Below are 19599 nucleotides of genomic sequence, written 5' to 3'. Positions count from 1 at the left end.
GGGATGGGAAAGAGCACTAGATTTATAATATTTTCTGAACCTCTATTTCCTCATCAGTAAAATGGTAATAATATCTGCTTTACCTACCTCTTGGAGTTGCTGTGAGTGTTATCAAATGAGATAGTGAATAGGAATGGGCTTTGTAAATGGTGAAGTATGATATTATTATTTATGATTTCTATTTTACAAATGGACCTGTGGTCTCCCTGACCTAGCTATTTCTTCCAATGACACAGACCTTTGCCTACCCACCATTTGTGATTCTGGCCCATTAGTTTGCCACAGGAAGTTCTCTCCAACACATTGGGGATCTTCTTCTCTTTCTCTTGCCATTGTAAGGATAGCAGCATAGAATACAGGCTGGGTCTTGATTATCCCTTGTTCCTACCATGTGACAAACCCATCTCCTTTTTGGTCATACATGTATTTGATATTAATAATAGTCACAATGGAAGCAGAAAGCCTTTCAGTTTGCCACCATCCACTTCCAAAGTGGTATTCTGTCTCTTGACCTGGGGCTCTCTACTGCTGATCAATGAGTGTTCAATGTATTGAAATGTCCTCAGACCCACTATGAAACAGACCATTTATCATTGGCCATTATCCCTATTATGGCACCTTATATATGCACTCTCTTTCACTGCTTTCCACCTCTTGCTCTAGGAACAGTAGCAAATCAACACTACCATTTATAGAAAGGACATATCCATCCATTGCTCTACAACTCCACCCACCATTTCTGTAAATCTCCAACCAAAACACCCAGCCCTGGACACCACTTCCCTCTATGTGTTTTTTTTTTCCTCCTATTAGAATGTAAGCTCCTTGAGGGTAGGAACTGTTGTCTTTTTTCTATTTGTAACCTTAGCGCTTAGCACAGTGCCTAGCACACAGCAAGCACATAATCAATGCTTTTTCATTTATTCATTCTTTTATTCCTTTGTTCATTTATACTTTTCTATAAATTAAATATCTTGTCCTCACTTAGATTTTGCTTATCTGTAATGAAGTAGAGAAATCCTTTGTAACACTGATATTGGAGGATGCCACTACTATGTCATATGCAACTTTTACCATATTCAGTTATATTTGGCAAGGGATGTGGTTTGACCCAGGGTGTAATGGGATTCTATAATGCTTCGTGTTACTGATGCATGGTGAACTATTTTCTTCTTTTGTCATTAAATTTTGATGGCAGTAACAACAAATAGTTTAGAATAAGATTCTCCACTTGAAATGTGCCTTCAAGGCTCATTTTCAAGCCTTTCTAGAAAGCTGGAATGTGGCCATCCTGAAGCATTGTGAAAGAGGAGTGTACAATAACATACCTGTAGGCCAATGGAGTCTGAAACCAAAGAGGAGTTCATGTCATTAAAACTATCCAAGGCTGAAGACTGTGTGTCGATGTGATTCTGTAGATAGTCCTGTTGAGCACTGGAAACCTGAACGGAAGGAAGAGATAGTTATGCAAAACCCACACACGTAGATAGACCCTCAACTCAGTTGCCTCATATGTACTAAACAAATTCATCAAGATTCCATAGAATGTGTTCAAAAGCAACAACCAGATAATCAAGAGAATAGAACTTCAGAGGCTGTATATATCCAATAAAGTAAAAACATAAAATATGATGCACTTCTCAAACAATGACCAGTTTGTTCAGATATAGGAGATTAGAGAAGATGCTCACTGCCCTGGTTTGCTAATTCATTTAGAGGATGGTCAGTCTTTAAATCAAAAGAATGTTCTTAACTTTGGTCTCAGATGCTCCTCTTACATGTACTTTTAAAGTCCTCCAAGAAAGCTAGAGTGCCTTTTTTGTATCCTGATACCCCTACACACTTAGTAACATCACAAACACTGGGCAAAACCAATGTTCAAGTAGGCAAGGTAAGGATATGCTAGAACAAAGCCCTTCCATTAAATTCTCCCAAGGACCCAGGATCCGAATGATATCATTTAGCAGAATAAACTGTCTAGTGTTCTCATTAATCCATGTCCCATTCTCTAAAGGGAGGGGAAAGCCAGCCTACAAATAAGATAAATAAATAATATTAATAATAATAAACAAATAAAAGAACCCAAGAAAGTCACTAAGACCAGCTACTTTCTCCAAAGGGCCCCATATAAACTATACATATATAACATAGAGAGATCATAGTTGAGTCCAAAAACAGGCTAATTCCCATAACAGAGAAAGGCAATGAGCAAATTCATTAACTAATTTATCAAATGTTGATTGATCTTGCATAACATGTGCCCCGCTTTTACCACATTTAGTTATATTTGGCAAGGGATGTGATTTGACCTATGGTATAATATGGTTCTATTTTAATAACACTTCGTTTTACTGATGCATGGTGAACCCCACTGCTTCCTTCTTTTGTCATTAAATTTTAATGGTAGTAACATCACAAATATTATATTATTAGAGTCTTATTCTAAACTATTTGTTTTTGTCATTACCACCATCAAAATTTAATGACAATTGTTGACTGACTCTTCTCTACTACTAATACTACTAGTTGTAATGCGACTATTAGTGATAATGATGATAATGATAGCATTCAAGTTCTTTAAAAATATTTTCTCATTTTATCCTCACAAAAACCCTGGGAGGTATGTGCTATTATTACCCCCATTTTACAGATACTAAAAACTGAGGCAGACAGAGGCTAAGTGACTTGCCCAAGGTCACACAGCTAGTAAATGTCTGAGGCCAGATTTGAACAGAAGTCCAGGTTCAGGGCTCTATCTACCATGCCAATGTTTTTGCTGGCAAGACTAACACACTTGAAACAATTAGCAAATAATTTAGATCATACATGACTATGGACAAAATTTTGTGACACTGATCTCATTATAGACTGGAGTAGTTAGGGAAGGCCTCTTGAAAGAGGTGTTTTAGTTCAAACAGGCATGGTAAAGCTAAGAGTAGTGGTGATGATGATGATAGTAGTGGTGGTGTAGTCACAGAGAAGGGAAGAAGGTGAACAAAGAAACAGATCATGTACAAATGTTAAGAGTTTTGCATGTGTTTCTATTATCATTCAAATCATTTTTTTGTTTACACTAAGTTTTTTGCCCCTATTACAGGGATTTAGTGACTATGAGTGAATGTAGAGTTCAGCTTTCCATAGGTATGTTGGAATTTTACTATCCAATTTCCCAAAATATTTATATATCAACACCTTTCATTAAGATGTTGAATCTCCATAGAATGTTAGAGGATATTGGTTCTTCTTTACTTGGCTTCAGTCACACACAAAGGTGAGCCCTAGGTTAAGAAAAGCAAATATTTAACATTTGGGACTTAAAAAAGCAATAAATTATTATGATTCCTACTTCAAAAAGATTAGTTGATCATTTCTTATAAATAACCTCCTCTAGTATATCTTAAAACACATTTCAATTCACAAATATTGATAGCCCCAAAACTTTTCAGACACCTATCTTTGCTTAAAATGAAGCCTGCATACACATGTGCATACATACAAACATGTATCTTTCCTTTGAAAATTATTTACATTCTGATCATCTCTCCACATTTTCAAATGAATGGGACCTTTACTTACTCTCAATTCTTTGGTAAGGAGTTGAATTTTCTGCCTCATTTCATCGTAGTTCCCATATATTTGTTGTCTGACTTTTTCTAATGTTGCTCTCACCTGCAGCCCAAGAGAGATGCTAATTAAAGATAATGCAAACATTTTAAGAAACCACACTGATGGGCAGCCCTAACATAAGACATTCCTAAGGAAAAGACAGCTTAGAAAAGGAAGCCTAGAAGATCTCATATGTAACCTGGTAATATACCTTAGGCATTTTCATTCCATCAGCTCTCACTTATTCTTGCTTATTTGATAAGAGGGGGAATTACGCACTGCCAAAGTCTATTGTCTCATCCATAACAAAAAGTGCCATGGGAAAATACGGACAAAAGCATAGCCTTCCATTTGATAGAAAAGGAAGATCTTTCACTGTTAGGGTATTGTGGCAACCTTTAATATCCCCCTTGTCCCAACTGGCTTATTTAGGGGGGAAGTTAGGTAGGGAGTAAAAAGTAATTTTAACTTTGAAAGACTTAGAAACTCTGATCATCACAATGACCAACTTCAATTCCAGAGGGCTCATGATGAAAAAGCTACCCATCTTCTGATAGAAATGTGATGGAGTGGAAATCAAGACATAATTTTTTAGACACAGTCAATGCAGATATTTGTTTTGCTTGGCTATACATGTCTATAACAGAGGTTTTGTTTGAGCTGGGACGGAGAGAAGGCAGATCTTTCTATTACAAAATATTTTTTTAAAAAGTGATTTTTAGAGGCTCACAAGGCAATCAAAAGTATAGCAACCCTTACTCTTATTTCAGAATGACTAAACAAGAGGTTAGTCAACACTGACTTTGAACCTGAATTTGAACTTAGGTGGATAGACAGAATGTTATCAGTTCTGATAAGAAAATTAATTTTGATTTGTTATGACATGGAAGATCATAATGGACTAGTGTGTTTTGATGTTGGCAGTTCTGAATCAATCTTGCCAGCTGTGTTCAGCTTCATACATTAAATGGTTTCCTGTGACCTTTGATTTGATTTTCAGCCCTTCTCTTTCATACTGCTCTGAATATTTGAAAAGAAATTCTGAGATATTTAGGTGACTTGAATAAGTAAAAGTAGTATTTCTTCTAAAAAAAAAATCCAGTGTGTGAAGGTCCTTTGTATGAGTTCCAATAATAACACCAGTGGGTGCATTAAATATATAGCTCATTAAAGTTTGCAAAGTGCTTTATACACATCTCCTCTAATCCTCACAAGAGTTAAGTGCTGTTATTTTTCCATTTTACAGATTCAGAAATTATTTAGACTGAGAAGTTAAGTGACTTACCTGGGAGGCAAGGCATGTATGACTTTTCTCCAGTGACAAACAGAAAATAATGCTACTCAGTCAAGCTCAACAAGAGAGCAAACAAATGCATCCTTCTCAGAAAAATTAAATTAAAAAACCTGAGGCAAATCAAAGTAGCTTCTATTTCCTATTCGTTACCAATCTATAGTGTTGACCATGGGATCATACATGTCCCAGACACAGTCTCAGTTATATTTGATGAAGGAAAACGCTCCAGGGAAACCCAAAGAAAGGAATGGTGTCCCTTTAGTCATTGTTTCTAAGAGCTGTTCGGGATAACAGGAAAAATCTCTTAGGACAATTCCTTAAGTACAATGTCTCACCTGGAGTCTGCCAAAGGCTAACATTATGCTATGAGAACCACCTCTGTGCTTTGGCCATGACAATAACATGAAGACTTAGAGAACATTCTCTAACAAAAAGAACTGATAATCTTCTTAAATGACATACTGCAATCTATCAGTGGACTCCAGAAAGGAACAAGAGCCAGAAAAAAAATAATCTTTAAAGTATCTCACATCCTTGATGTAGTTCATTTCCTCTTTCAGCTGATTAGTGGACCAACCATATACCACCATTTCTTTCTGTTGGTTTTGGTCAGATCTTCGAACCACACCATAAACCACACCTTGGGGGAGTTTCTTGGTCGATTCTCCATTGACTAAATCAGGATACTACAAAAAAGAAAAAAGTAAATGGTAAAAATACTATAGTAAAAATACAAAAAGTAAATAGTAGAAATAAAGTAAATTAAGTAAATAGTGAAACTGCAGGGAAAACATTCATTCTTATTCATATTCTCCTTTTCTGACATTTACCCTTAAGAACAAAACAAAACAAAACAAATCCTCAATCCAAATCACATATACTTCTTGTTGTTGTTCAGTCTTTCAGTCATGTCCAGCTCTTTGTGACCCCATTTGGGGTTTTCTTGGTGAAGATACTACAGTGGTTTGCCATTTCCTTCTCCATCTTATTTGACATATGAGGAAACTGAGGCAAACAGGGTGAAGTGACTTGCCCAGGGTCATACAGCAAATAAGTGTCTGAGGTCAGATTTGAACTCAGGAAGATGAGTCTTCCTGACTCCAGGTTCAGTGCTCCATCCATGGAGTCACCTAGCTGCCCTCACATATGCCATTCTCACTCCAACCAATATCTCTCCCACGGCACTCAATGAGGTTATTGAGGCAAATATAGCATCACAGATTTAGAGCCAGAGTGACCCTTAGAAGTTATCAATTCCAACCTCCTCATTTTAGAAATGAGGAAATTAAGGCACAGAGAAGTTAATGTGACTTGCCCTGGTTCACAAAGTTATTAAGTATCTGAGGTAGGATTTGAACCCAGGCCCTCCTGATTCCAAGTCTGGTGCCCTATCTACTACACTAAACTGTTCTTTCTCTGATTTCTCTGCATGAAAATGTCAAGGCCTCTTATCTCAATTCCTCAGTAGTATAATCCTTACTATCCCCATAAATCTCCTAATTATGACATCTACTCAGGAGCCTGTCAAGCCCAACTAGCTGTCCTCCTAACACCACTGGAATGACCATAGTGCTTACAGGGTTGGATTTGCTTAACTTGCTTTCTATAATCTCAGAGATCCACTGAATATGAAACACAATGTGCCCAATATTCTGCCAGGTCCTATAACAGATACAAAAGAAGGGTAAGGTAGTAACAAAATCAGATTTCAAGCTTGTAAAGACTTGAAAAAACATGTAGTCCACCTCACCCCATCCTCATTTCACAGATGTGGAAGCTGAGGTCTAGAGGAGGGAGATGACTTGTTTAATAGGGCCACCTAAGTCCCTATCTTCAAGGAGTTTGCCATCAATCTGAATATGACAAAACTGACAAACATAATTAGCGAACTATCCCCAAAGAAGAGTTCTGAGAGGGCCCCACTTTTGCTTAGTTATAAGACTATGGATATAATATCTCCACATAATATCAAACTTTTTGATATGTTGTTTAGTTTTGCTGAACTGGTTTCTCTTTTTCTTCTTTATTTTAAGGAATAGTCCTCTAGGAAGGGGAGGGATACATTGGGAGGTATAGAAAGTCAGTTTTTAAGGCAGGACTAGAACCCAGATCTTCTTGATTCCAAATCCAATGCCCTATATACTGTATCACGTTAAAATATCATCAATGGTTTATCCCTTACGGGATCAATGATCTGAGAATAGGATTTGGTAGAGGAAGCTTTCAAAAACCACAGAAGACAAAATTGTCTATTTAATATTTTTCCCATGCTAGCCCCACTAACACAAATATTTTCTATTAAATTCTATAACTTTGATTTGCATATATCTTGAGATCATATTCTTTCTACCACAAATTTTTAATTAAAATAATTTAAATTGATTTTTTCTAAATTATAAACTTTTAAAAAAGAATTTTCTATTTCGTCCCCTCCTTCCCCTTCCCTCATTAGAAATATACATGAATGAGAATATTAAGACACAAATATCAAGAGAGCTTTCTAGTGGCATGTCCCAGGGAATTTGTTCTTGGTCCTATGAAATTTAATATTTTTATTAATTGAAGGCATATATAGCATTCTTATTAAACTTGCTAGTGTCATGAAAATTGGAAGGATAGCTAATACACTAGATAATAGGATCCAAAAAAATTTCAGTAGGCTAGAACAATAGGTTGAATCTAATAAAAGAAAATCTAACTTTTTATTACTTGAATTTTTAAAATTCAACATCACAAATACAGGATAGGGAAAGTGTGCACTGATGACAATTTACGTGAAAAATATCTAGGAGTTTCAGTGGACTGCAAGTTTACTATAAATCAACATGGCAGCAAAAAAAAAGCATTAATAAAGTCAAAATATCCAGAACTAGAGGTATTATAGTCTAGTTATCCTGGGCCCTGGTCAGATCCCACCTGAAGAATTATGTATAACATTTTAGGAAAGACACAGACAGATTAGAGGGTATCCAGAGGAAATGACAAGGATGTTAGGGGAACTGGAGACTGTCATATGATGACCATTTGAATAACTAGGGTCTTCAACATGGAGAAGGCTTATTGGGACAAAATATTTGAAGGACTGCCACAAGGAAGAGGGGAAAAGCCCTCAAAGGCAAAATGAGTGGCAATGGATAGAAGTTGCTTCAGGACATTTTGGCTCAATGTAAGGGAAAAAAAAAACCTTTCTATGAAGAGTGGTATAGGCTGTCTTGGGAGGTAGGTTGTTTCATATTACCAAAAATCCTCAAACCAAAGTTGAATGGTCATTTGTAAGGGATTTCAGAGGGAATTTCTATTCAAGTCTCTCGAATTAAGAGGCCTGATTTTTCTTCCAATTTTTAGTAGATTTCAAAGTCTAAATGACTTTAGAATGAAGTTGGCCAAAGATTCCCTCCCCTCCCATTTTTAAAAACCTGATTGCCTAGTGTATTTAAATTAGAAGCCTTACTGCCATCTGTGTCATAGTAGCAGATTTATATTAGTCATTATTATAAAAGCACAGGCCCCAAACATTTGTGGATTTCTGATCATATGGTCCTCTGTTGAAAAAACTTGCCTGTTCCTGGAATAAGGGTTTGACACAAGTAGTTTGTATTTTCATGAAACCCACCTATTATTTAATCCTAGAGATCTATCACTTTTTTAATTTTATATTTATTTTAATTTATAATTTTGCATTATGTTTTTATATTAAAATTATTTCCTGATACACCCCCCCCCCCAAATGGGGCTATTCCCGTGAAGATTCCCCATTGGAATTCTCCCCTGTAACAAAGAAATACAATTAAACAAAACAACTCATCAAGTGATCACATCTGATAACATATAGCATTCTGCCTTTATAGTCCTCCCACCTTTCTCCCAAGAGTAGAAAAGGGAGTTTGGGCATCTGTTCTTCTATACCAACACAAATCATTGCAATTAATCCAAATTCACCTGCCTCTGACCAAGACAGATGTCTGGGACATGCTTCCAAATACTTCTATATGGATACCTGTGCCTATGTTTTTGTTCTTATGTATTTTAATGGGACAAAAGGAAATAAATAATTCTTTTTTTAAATTGTAATATAGAAAAATCAACTTTCATTATTTAAATTCAATATGAGGTCTTTGGAGAGTTGTTAACACAGTGCCTGGTACATAGTAGGTGCTTAATAAATGCCTATTACCTTCCCCCATTTTAGTACTCATTTACATTCTTGTAGTTGTTTATATCATTTTATGGTGGCACTTTCTTCACTGTGCATTGATTCATGTGAGCTTTCTCAGGTTCATCTGAATTTCCCCATTTATGACACAAAATTATTTCATTATATCTACATCCCACAAATTGTTTATCTATTCCTGAATCAAATGAAACCAACTTTGTTTCCAATTTTGTACAACCGCACAAAGTGCTTCTATAAGTGTTTTCATATGTACAGGATCTTTCTGTTTTTTAATCTCTTTGGGGCATATGCCTGGTGAGATTGCTAGGTCAAAAGGTTTAGTGATTTTTCTTGTACAATTCCAAGTTGTTGTCCAGAATGACTGAACAAAAATTCACAGCTACTCCAAGAGAGTCATAGCATATTTGTCTCCTATAGCCCTTCCACCATTAACTTGTTCCAACTTTTACACTTGTTGGTAAATACTTCTTAAATTGGACTGAATTTTCACATCTTTCCACTTCTCATAGGTGTAAGGTAAAACCTGCTTTAATTTGCCTTCTTCTTATTAGCAATTTGGTACATTTTTAAATCTGGTTGTCCACAGTTTTCAAAATAAGAAATGCAAATTGTTCACATCCTTTGACCCATAGGGAAAACTGGTCAATTTTCCATCCTATAGACATTAAACTTGAGTTTCTGTGGAGTCTAGTGATTAAGAAATGGACATTCCCAAATGACAACACATAATTAGGAAGAGGAAAAAACTAAAATGGAACTCCCAATGAAATTTCACGTTCCAGGAAATGAAAAGCAGTTCTTTCAGTCACATACTCCACCTAGTTCCTGAAAAACAAGCTTGATGGCATAAACCTCTGAACAACTTAATTTCTATAAAGTGAAGGAATTTTGTGATCTGTTGATTTGCATACATTTACAGTAAGATCAGGACAGAGAAGCTTGTCGGCAACAACTAGGAACTAATTTATTTTTGCTTCAATAAGACCACCACTAAATGTAAGAAATTAAAATGAAAAAACAAACCAGACATACCCCTAGATCAGAAGTTCTTAACCTGGGGCCCATAAACTTTTTTAAAAATATGTTTATAACTATTTCAATACAATATATTTCGCTTATGATCTCATGTTTTATTTTACACATTTAAAAACATTATTCTCAGAAGGAATCCATAGGTGTCACCAGACTTCCAATGGGGACACAAAAAAAGGTCAAGAATCACTCACTGTTCTATGATTCCAGAGGACCAGTGATGAAGAACACTACACACCTCTAGACAGAGAGGTAATACGCTAATATGCAGAATGACATATACGGTTTTGGATGTGGCCTATTAATTTGGAGACATGGCCAATATTTACATGACTATACATACTTATTATGCGGATTTTACCTTTTTTTTTTCCAGTGGTGGGAAATGTGGGAAGGAAGAAAAAAATAAATATTTTATAATTGAAAAAATAAAATTTAATTTTAAAAAAGAATCCTTGCTCTAGATAGATGAATTATAGAACTTTAGAGAAGGAAGGGACCTTAGAGATAAACTCATCCAAATTCTTATGTTTCAGATGAGGAATACTCAGACCAGGGAAGGTAAGTGATTTGTCCAAACCCACAGTGATTTCAGGATGGACAGAGAGGGGAGTATCACAGGAAGGGACTTCATGGGGAGGGGGGCCAGTTTGCAGGTCTGTGATAAGGGAAGGACAAAATTCTGCAAGTATAGAAGTAGTAAAGAATAGGGCTAATCAGTTGAGCATTTGGCCAAGTATTCAAATATAATGGTGATTTAATAGAAGCAACTGCCTCTCAGAAATCCTATAAAATGCAATATAATCCCTCCCTCAGCTCTGTCTTTCAGAATCTTGATCTTCCTTCAGGGCTCAGCCACCTCCCCTGTGAAGTCTTCCCTGATCTCCTCGAATATTATTGTTCTCCCACTCTTCCAATTACCTTGTGTGATAAGCCCCTATGGCTTCATTCCTCCCTCCTACAACAAGACTTTACCTAAAAGAAATTAAGGCTGCCCCTGGGGCCTGGTTGGCCTCGATTTCCCTTCCTGATCCTCCTTCCCCAGAAAACATTGTGGTAGGCCCAAGATAAAGCTATCTTCCTGGGACCTGATGGTTCTGGCTTCCCTGACAGCTTCCCAGTCATGTAAGGGCATAAAAACTCCCAGCCACGTAGAAACCAGGCCCTTGGAACTTGGTGGATTCTGAATTTTAGTTGTGTTGCCTGACCCTTCCCTGCTGACCAGACTTGTTTTTATATGGAAATGGGGGTTGGGGGAAGAGAAGGTGGTACCCAGGGAAGTTAAGTACCACTGCATCCTTATTGCAAATCCTTGCTCAGTTATAGCAAATTAAATCTCCTTTTATTAATTGTTCAATGACTTTCAAATGAGTTATTTTGTCCCAACATCGAACTTGAACTAAGAGAGAGGCCCCTAGAGTTATGCCTCCAATAGCTCACATTTCCTTATTTACACATATATTATAGTCCCCCAGTAGAATGTAAGATCATTATGGGGACAGTGAGTTTTTGTTTTTCTATCCCTGGCACGTAACACAGTGCCTTAATAAATATGTGTTGAATTGTCAGTTTCCAAGGCCCTCAGGACTAAAGCACAGATGGCTAACATTTACCACAATCGATGAATACCTGGAGGATAAAGACCAATACAAAATATTTTTATATGTTGCATAGTAATAATGAATCACATTCATAACCTTGCCTCACAACATCCCTGTCAGTTAGGTCATGTAAGTATTATTATCCTCATTTTACAGACAAGACAACTGAGGCTCAGAGAAATTATTCCATAGGCACATAGCTACCAAGTAACAGAGCTTAAATTCCAACCCTAGTCTTCCATCAGCTGGGTGGCACAGAGCCCTGAACCTGGAATCAGTAAAACCTCAGTTCAAATCCAGCCTCAGACAAGGGCAGCATGACCCTGGCAAGTCACTTAACCTCTGTCTGCCTCAGTTTTCTCATTTGTCAAAGGAGATTGTTGTGAGGATTAATAGAGATAATATTTGTAAAGCATTTTGCAAATCTTTAAGTGCTGCATAGATATTAGTATTATTATTATCTCCCACCCAATGTTCTTTCAACCACCCCACAATGACTCTTCACTCTACATAGTAGCAAAGGGCTATCTTCATGTTTCGCAAAATTTCAACACATCTATGAAGCGTCTAATGATACTGAGATAAATACTCTGAAAATGAGAGTTACAATAAATAAATGTGATGAAAATGTGTGGTTTTCAACAACAAAGAAGGAGAAGGAACCAGGAAGGTATAAATGAATTCCACTAACCCTGAACAAACTGTGCTCATATCAACACCAGCTTTGTACAGTAAAACTCTCTAAAGAAGTTACCAATTAAAGTTATCCCACACCATCTATCCAAATTTTAAGTCCTACCAATAGGCCCATAATTTTCAATTTCCTGCCTAACACATTTTCCCTTTAAGACGTGTTTAGTAGCACATGTCTTTAAAAAGATCTTTAAAATGTCTCACAAAAGGAATTAGGAGGTTATAGAAAAGCTGCCCAAAATTGAACTCCAAATGCCTAATTTTATATTTTATAGAGCGGTCTCTGCCTTTATTAAAGAGGTATGAATTCATGAGGCCCAAGTTAAACCCTACTGGCCATTGCAGCAAGCCTATACTTGTCTACTGATCATCTTATGGATGTAAAACACCCTTAATAGATGAAGGACTAACAAAAGCTTGGATTCAATGTTAAATTGTTTGCTACATTCATAGAGATAGCACGCTTAGAGTCTAGATGACTGATTGAGGAAAGCTCTGTCAGAAATCCTTTCCAAGAACAACTTTCATGATACCTTTGTTTTACAATGTTCCACCCTGGCATTTCTTGAGCTATGAAGCTACTTGGCCAAACTCCTAATAAGCGATAGATAGATAGATAGATAGATAGACAGACAGACAGACAGACAGACAGATAGAGGCCATCTGTATACAAGAGAAGGGTCTGGGAAATATTTTGGAGCCTCTAGTTTAAGCTATGAGAGCAGGCTCCCATCTCTTTACTGTGAACAATATATTTGCAAAGTCAGCTATAGGGTGAGTCAGAATCTTCTCTCCTTTCCTCCTTGATTTCCCTTCCTTACCCCTTAAGTAGCAGCATGGAATAGCACCAAAAAATTAACTTAGATACAAAGACCGTGAGTTCAAATGCCAGTTATTCTACTTATTAACTGTGTAGGCAAGTCATTTAATATATCTGAACCTCTGGGCCTTAGTTTCTTCATCTGTAAAAGAAAATGAGAGGGTTAAAGGAAATGATCTCTAAGATCCCTTTTCCAGCCTCAGGGCTCTATTGAGCCTATGAACCCTCAACCAATTACATAATGCTCAAATATCTCAAAATGAAGATCTGGAAGTAGATCCACCAGTCATTGACCTAGAATCCCTGGCAAGAGAGACAAACTGGTAAAATATCACTAACACACATCAGAGATGGAATTTTCCCCAGATGTGAGGGGAATCATATCTGGACAGTGATTTTTGTGATGTTGTCTCTCATAAGCTGATTCAGTCTGCAGACCTGAGATAAGATTCAGACTCCCCAGAGGTACCTTCAGCACTCAGTGTTTCTAACCCATGTGGCCTCTACTGGCAAAAAAATTAAAAAAATTTTAAAAGCCTTTCATAAATCTTGTTAGACTATGTAAACTTTATGCACAGCCTGTCTTTCACTTCTCATGGGCATGGCTTCTGGCGTACCACCAAATTAGCCATTTAGAGAACATCTGCTACTGTAAAGTTGATAGGAAGGCTTGATTAGGCCTGCTTTATCCACAAGGCCCTTATGAAATCCCTACACTAACTCATCATCCCCTTCCTCCACTAAAATCTTATTTGGATTCTACTCATGTCACAGAGGCAACTCCAGGTTTTTAATGGCTATGCCAACAGAAAACATAATCTGACAGATTTTACCAAGTTGAAAAGTTCTGTTTATAGACTCTGAAATGGTTTCCCATCTGTTAACTGCAGACCAATCTAGCTAAGCACAGAGAAGCACATGAGCAGAAAGTGAGCCACCTTCAATGGAAGGTACTTAATTCTCTCCTTACAGCAACTGAGGGTCAGCATGGTATACTGGATAGTGCACTGGACTTGCATTAAGGAAAACCTGGCTTCATTTCCTACCTTAGACACCTCAGACACCATAAGCAAATCTATCACCTTGCCTCTCTGCCTCAGTTTTCTTATCTGTAAAAATAAGGGGCTTGGATTCTGGAAAGTAATTTGGTATCATGCAAAGACAGTGTCTAAATTCTCCATATTCTTTCATTTAGATATTCACTGGGAGGCATATATGCAAAGAGGCCAATGACCAAAAAAAAAAAAAAAGCTCTCTCTGTATACCAAAATGTTTGTGGCAGTACTTTGTATAGTACCAAACTACTGGAAGTAAGGTAAAAATCCATCAATCGGGGAACAGCTAAACAAACTAATATAATGGAATATCACTGTGCTGTAAGAAATGAACATGATAAATAAGGAGAAGCATTAGAAGACTTATGTGAACTGATATAAAATGAAGTAAGCAGAATCAGGAAAACAATATGCAGAACAACAACACTATAAATGAAGAAAATAATCCAAAAAATCAAAATTGAATGCTAGGAAATTATAATGATCAAATTTGGCCCTAAAGAAAAGATATGAGAAGGAATTTCCTTCTGATCCTTTGCAGAGGTGTGGGCCAATGGGTGTGGATGATGGCATTTGACATCAGACTTTCTTGATGTATTGGTTAGTTTTGCTGATTTTTCCTCTTTTTATTTTTTATTACAAAGATGACTCCATGGTTAAGGTGAATGGGGAGTGAAATGTAGGTGATATAAACACAAATTATATCAATAAAATTATTGTAAAATGTTTAAAAGAAGAGGTGCTGAGCTAAATGGCCTCTTAATTTCTTCCAATTTGAAATCATGCTCCTATAAACTAACCTAGGAAGAAAATGCAATCTAGATAGACAGAGAAAGTACACACACACCAACAAAGTTGCAGTTCTCTTTTGAAGGACTGAGGTAAAAGTATCATTACCTTATCTCATAAAAGTCATTCCAGGAGAATGTAAGTCCTTTGTGGATAAGAACTGATTCTATTTTTTAATCTTTGAATCCATAGTCCCGGCCAAAGTGCTTCGCATATATAGTTAGTCCTAATAAAATGCTTATTGAATTGAATTGGATTGAATTGAGCTAAAACTGAATTGAGAGCAGTATAGATTAGACTAGGGGTTAGGCACTTTGAGTTCTAGTCTGGGTACTGCCACTATGACTGTGTGACCTTAAAGAAATCACTCGGCACCTCTGGATCTCATCTCTAAAATCAGGTTGAAATAAGTGACCACTAAGGTCTCTCTTCCAGCACTAATATTCTAAGATAGTAATCAACATGAGTTGGCAGAGGGAGACTGTGGTAACTCACTGCAGACAAACATAGGACAGAATGGTGGGTTAGCCACCCCCCGCTTTGGTCCCCACCCCAGTGACTGTGCCTCTTACTTTGAGAATTGCTATGCACTGAATATTACAGTTCATCGCATGTATCTTGTGCACAAAGCATCTGGTTTTCAAGAATGTGCTCTGACCTGTTGTCGGTGTTAGCAAATGACTAGTTTCAGGTCATTATTCACACTTGACACTGTTTTGTCTCCCGTGCTTATGATGAATGCCACAGGAAAGGAGGTATTTCATAGCTGCCAAAGCAGGTTATGTAAGGACTAAAGGCACCTCTCTTGCCTTGGACAAGTAAACAAGGCCGCCTTGGTGTATTGGCAAGAGCCTATGATGTGGATTTAAAGGATCATGTGCTCGTAGACTTACATCCAGAAGAGACCTTGTTGTTCAGTCATTCAGTTATGTCCAACTCTTCGCGCCCTATACGGGGTTCTCTTGGCAAAGGTACTGGAGTGATTTGCCATTTCCTTCTCCAGCTTATTTTACAGAGGAGGAAACTGAGGCAAACAGGGTTAAGTGACTTGCCCAGGGTCATGTAGCTAGTAAGTGTCTGAAGTCAGATTTTAACTCAGGTCTTCTTGACTCTAGGCTCACTGTTCTAGCCACTAGCCACTGTGTCATTTAAGGATCTTAGAAGTCATCTAATCCAATACCCTTATTTTACAAATGAGAAAAATCAGACTGAAAGAAGTTAAGAGACTTATTCAAGGTCAGATCAGAAGGCCTGGGATTTGAACCAAGGTCCTTTGACTCCTAATGCAATGCCTTTCCCTCTCTACCATGCTGCCTCCCAAATCTCAGTTTTGCTAATTATTATTTGTGTGATCTGGGAAGCTGCTTAACTTTTTTAGGACTCAGTTGCCTCATCTGTAAGATAAGGCATTAGGACTAGATGGTCTCCATGTTACCTTCCAATCCTAAATCTTGGAATCTAAGTATTGACCTGGCTGAAATCCATGTAATTTCTGGGTATCTCCTGAAATGTACATTCACAAGTCCATCGATATGTGCTTGATTAGTGAAGCTAATCTTTTATAAAGCCCAGAAGAAAATAATTGTAGCAGAGCAAAAATCTTACACTTATTTTCAGTGGCCTAATTACATAAAAATGAAGATTACTTCTTCCCCTACAATGTCTCCCTTTCAAAACACACACACACACACACACACACACACTTAAAAAAAGAAATTTCCTTGAAAGCCTTCAGAAAGAAGTAGTAAGAGCTTATATGAACAATACTAATAACTTAGGCCTGAAAAATTCAGGGAAAGAGAAAAAGGAAAATAAGACCTAGATTAAGACTCAAGACCTGTTATCTCTATATTTAAAAAAACAGACCATAGCACTAAGTAAAGAACTTAAAACTCATAGCTCATTTGATTGACAAAATTTAAATATCCAAATTGTATTTTCCCAAGATGATGGAAAGCTCCCAAATGAACCTGGACCCTGGTGACCTTATCTTGATTTCTTTTAACTTCTGGTCAAAGTGATTATGATACACTCTCCTTCATGAAGTAGATGGTCCCCTTTACCCTTCTCAGCCCCTTTCCCAAGTAGTTATTGTACAAATTTCCCCTTCTCTGAAGTGGTCCACTAGGCAGCTCTCAGGAAGCATTCCAGGAGTCAGAGACAAGAATGAATGAATGAATGAATGAATGAATGAGTGAAATAAAAAGCATTTACTAATTACTTACTATGTTGAAACAGGAGTATGTCCATGAGAATATAAGCTCCTAGGGCTATTTGAAGGTGGGCCCTCTCTACTAAGAGAAGGAGGTAAGGATATTCTAGGCATTGCACATAGCACTATCAATCCCTGTGAAACAAGGAATAAGCCTTTCCCCAAAGTCTAGTCAGTGAATAAACATTTAAGGACCTATGTGCCAGGCACTGTGCTAAGCAACTTCAGCTTTGTATATAAAAAGCACTTAATAAATTTTTTTTAATTCATTCATTCATTCACACATATATATGTATACAGGTGTATATATATGTGTATGTGCATATACTATATGCATATATAATGTGTATATATATGTACTACAGAGTTATTGCATCTTCCCTCCATTTATTTTATCAGTTCATTTTATTGGATCAGCACACTCAGCTACAACATGGAAACCAGATTATGACAGACACAATTGCTTACTTGGTAACAGCCTATGATGTTAAATAAACAGCAATGTCAGAGTCAGGAGGGCAGAAAGCTCTGATTCATCCATTATTATCAAAGCAAAGAGAAATACAAAATACCTTTGTTTATGACTTCTTCCTCATAGGTTTTTACTATTGAATGAAAGTACTGCCCTTTCCATGCTCTCTCACTTTTTAAGTTTCCAGTGACTGAATGCAATTATCATCCCCAATACACACACACACACACACACACACACACAGAGGTGGTGGTATTTTCAAACTTGGCTCCACAAATAAGACATGGCATTTTAAAAAAATGGCCAATTCATGGGTCATTTGTCTGATTGGGGACAATTTAGAAAGTATTCTGTAAGCAAGCTAAAATAATGCTCACCAAACACTATTTGAGCACCTTAGACACCAAGTAAGGCATGGAAGAGACCAAATAAGCTGGCAGAGACTAGGAAATTTGGTCAAGATCACAGAGTATGACTTTCAATCCAGTGCCTTATCCATCAGGAACCTAGCTGAAGAGATACTTGTCCTGGGCTGAGTAAGCTACAATTACTTTTGTTTATGAGTAGTTCACTGTCGTTGCTATGTTGTGAGTAACTCACTGTGGATAATAAATTGCTAACTTACTTACCTTGCCTCCAAAGCAGATGCCACATAGGCAGGGAAGGAGGGGACAAGAGAAAGGGAGATGTCAAAACAAGATGCGAAGACTGAATTGTGTACACAGATAGTGTTCATGGGGGAAAGGAGGGGAGGGTGGAGAAGGGAAAATCACCAGGATATACACAGCAGAAAACTGTATCAACAGAGCTTATAGCCTTCAAAGATGCAAAGTAATAAGGATTTGCAGCTGGTGATCTGACTAGCTACATGTCTCCTCACTAATAATGCAAGATATTAGTGGGTGTCTCCTTTAGAAGAAGACTTTTGAGACCAAGCAGATCAGAAACATCCTTTTTTGTTGTGCGATATTTTTCCCTCTACCTTCTGTTCATGTGAGTAAATGTGGCTCCTTCGAAAGCTGCCCATTCTAGTCTAGGAAGACATGTTTCTCTGTTGACTAGTAAGCTAACGATCCCACAGAAGAGCCCAGTTTATCTGGATGTCTATAAATAATTGGAAGAAATTGTTCAGCCAGCCTCAGTTGCTGCTGCCAATGAGACAGTGCCAGACTAGGTTGTTTTGTTTTTTGTTTCAATGTGGAGCTCTAATACACCTATTTCTGCCACTCTCACCCCTTTACGTGGCCCTGTATGTTATCACTGCAAAATCCTGGGAAGTTAATACCTTTTCATTTGCTGTCCAATCACACTTATCCTGGACTGACATTCAGTCCTGGCAATCTTCTTAGTCCTTCCTTGCCCAGTCAGGAGGCTGCAAAGTTATAACTTAAGCTAAGGTGGCTCTCTTGGGCTCAATTCTGATGCTAATCAAGGCAATGGTGACTTTTTTACTGCAGTAGCATTTGAGAAAAGAACCAAGGGTCTCTTGTCTCTAGGAATACTTCAGGAAAATAATGTGCCTTCAAGTTCAGGGAACTGAGAATTTTCCCTTGATGGTTACTACAATGTAAAAATAGCATCTATTAAAACAACCACACCCTGATTAGCTTAGGACTCTGCATAGCCACTGTGATGGTTCCCTGTGTTGGTGGGACTATAAACCTTTGTAAATGTGTTTGCAAAGCAATATGGCAATCTTCAGTAAGTCACAAAACTTATCATATGAAGTAAAAAGGGAGGTTAGGAGAACCTGTTTGTAAAAAGTACATTCATAGCAGTTCTATTTGTAATAGAAAGAAAGAAAAAGGAAGGAAGGAAGGAAGGAAGGAAGGAAGGAAGGAAGGAAGGAAG

At 37.3% G+C, this 19599-nt stretch overlaps 1 protein-coding gene across 2 annotated transcripts in view; it reads right to left on the bottom strand.

Annotated features, from left to right (window-relative positions):
• Positions 1-19599, bottom strand: part of LOC114026992 (myocardial zonula adherens protein-like) — a 100144-nt gene that overhangs the window by 61451 nt on the left and 19094 nt on the right. For both annotated transcript variants that reach the window (XM_027840799.1, XM_027840798.1), the window contains exons 3-5: positions 5431-5586; positions 3577-3669; positions 1329-1442 (exon numbers count right to left, since the gene is read on the bottom strand). In XM_027840799.1, coding sequence (XP_027696600.1) covers positions 1329-1442; positions 3577-3669; positions 5431-5586 — 363 coding nt within the window. The remainder of the gene's footprint in view (positions 1-1328; positions 1443-3576; positions 3670-5430; positions 5587-19599) is intronic.

Source organism: Vombatus ursinus, unplaced genomic scaffold (genome assembly GCF_900497805.2).
Source record: "Vombatus ursinus unplaced genomic scaffold, bare-nosed wombat genome assembly UNPS02014848.1, whole genome shotgun sequence".
NCBI classification, from domain to species: domain Eukaryota; kingdom Metazoa; phylum Chordata; class Mammalia; order Diprotodontia; family Vombatidae; genus Vombatus; species Vombatus ursinus.
This window is presented reverse-complemented; position numbering and strand designations above follow the sequence as displayed.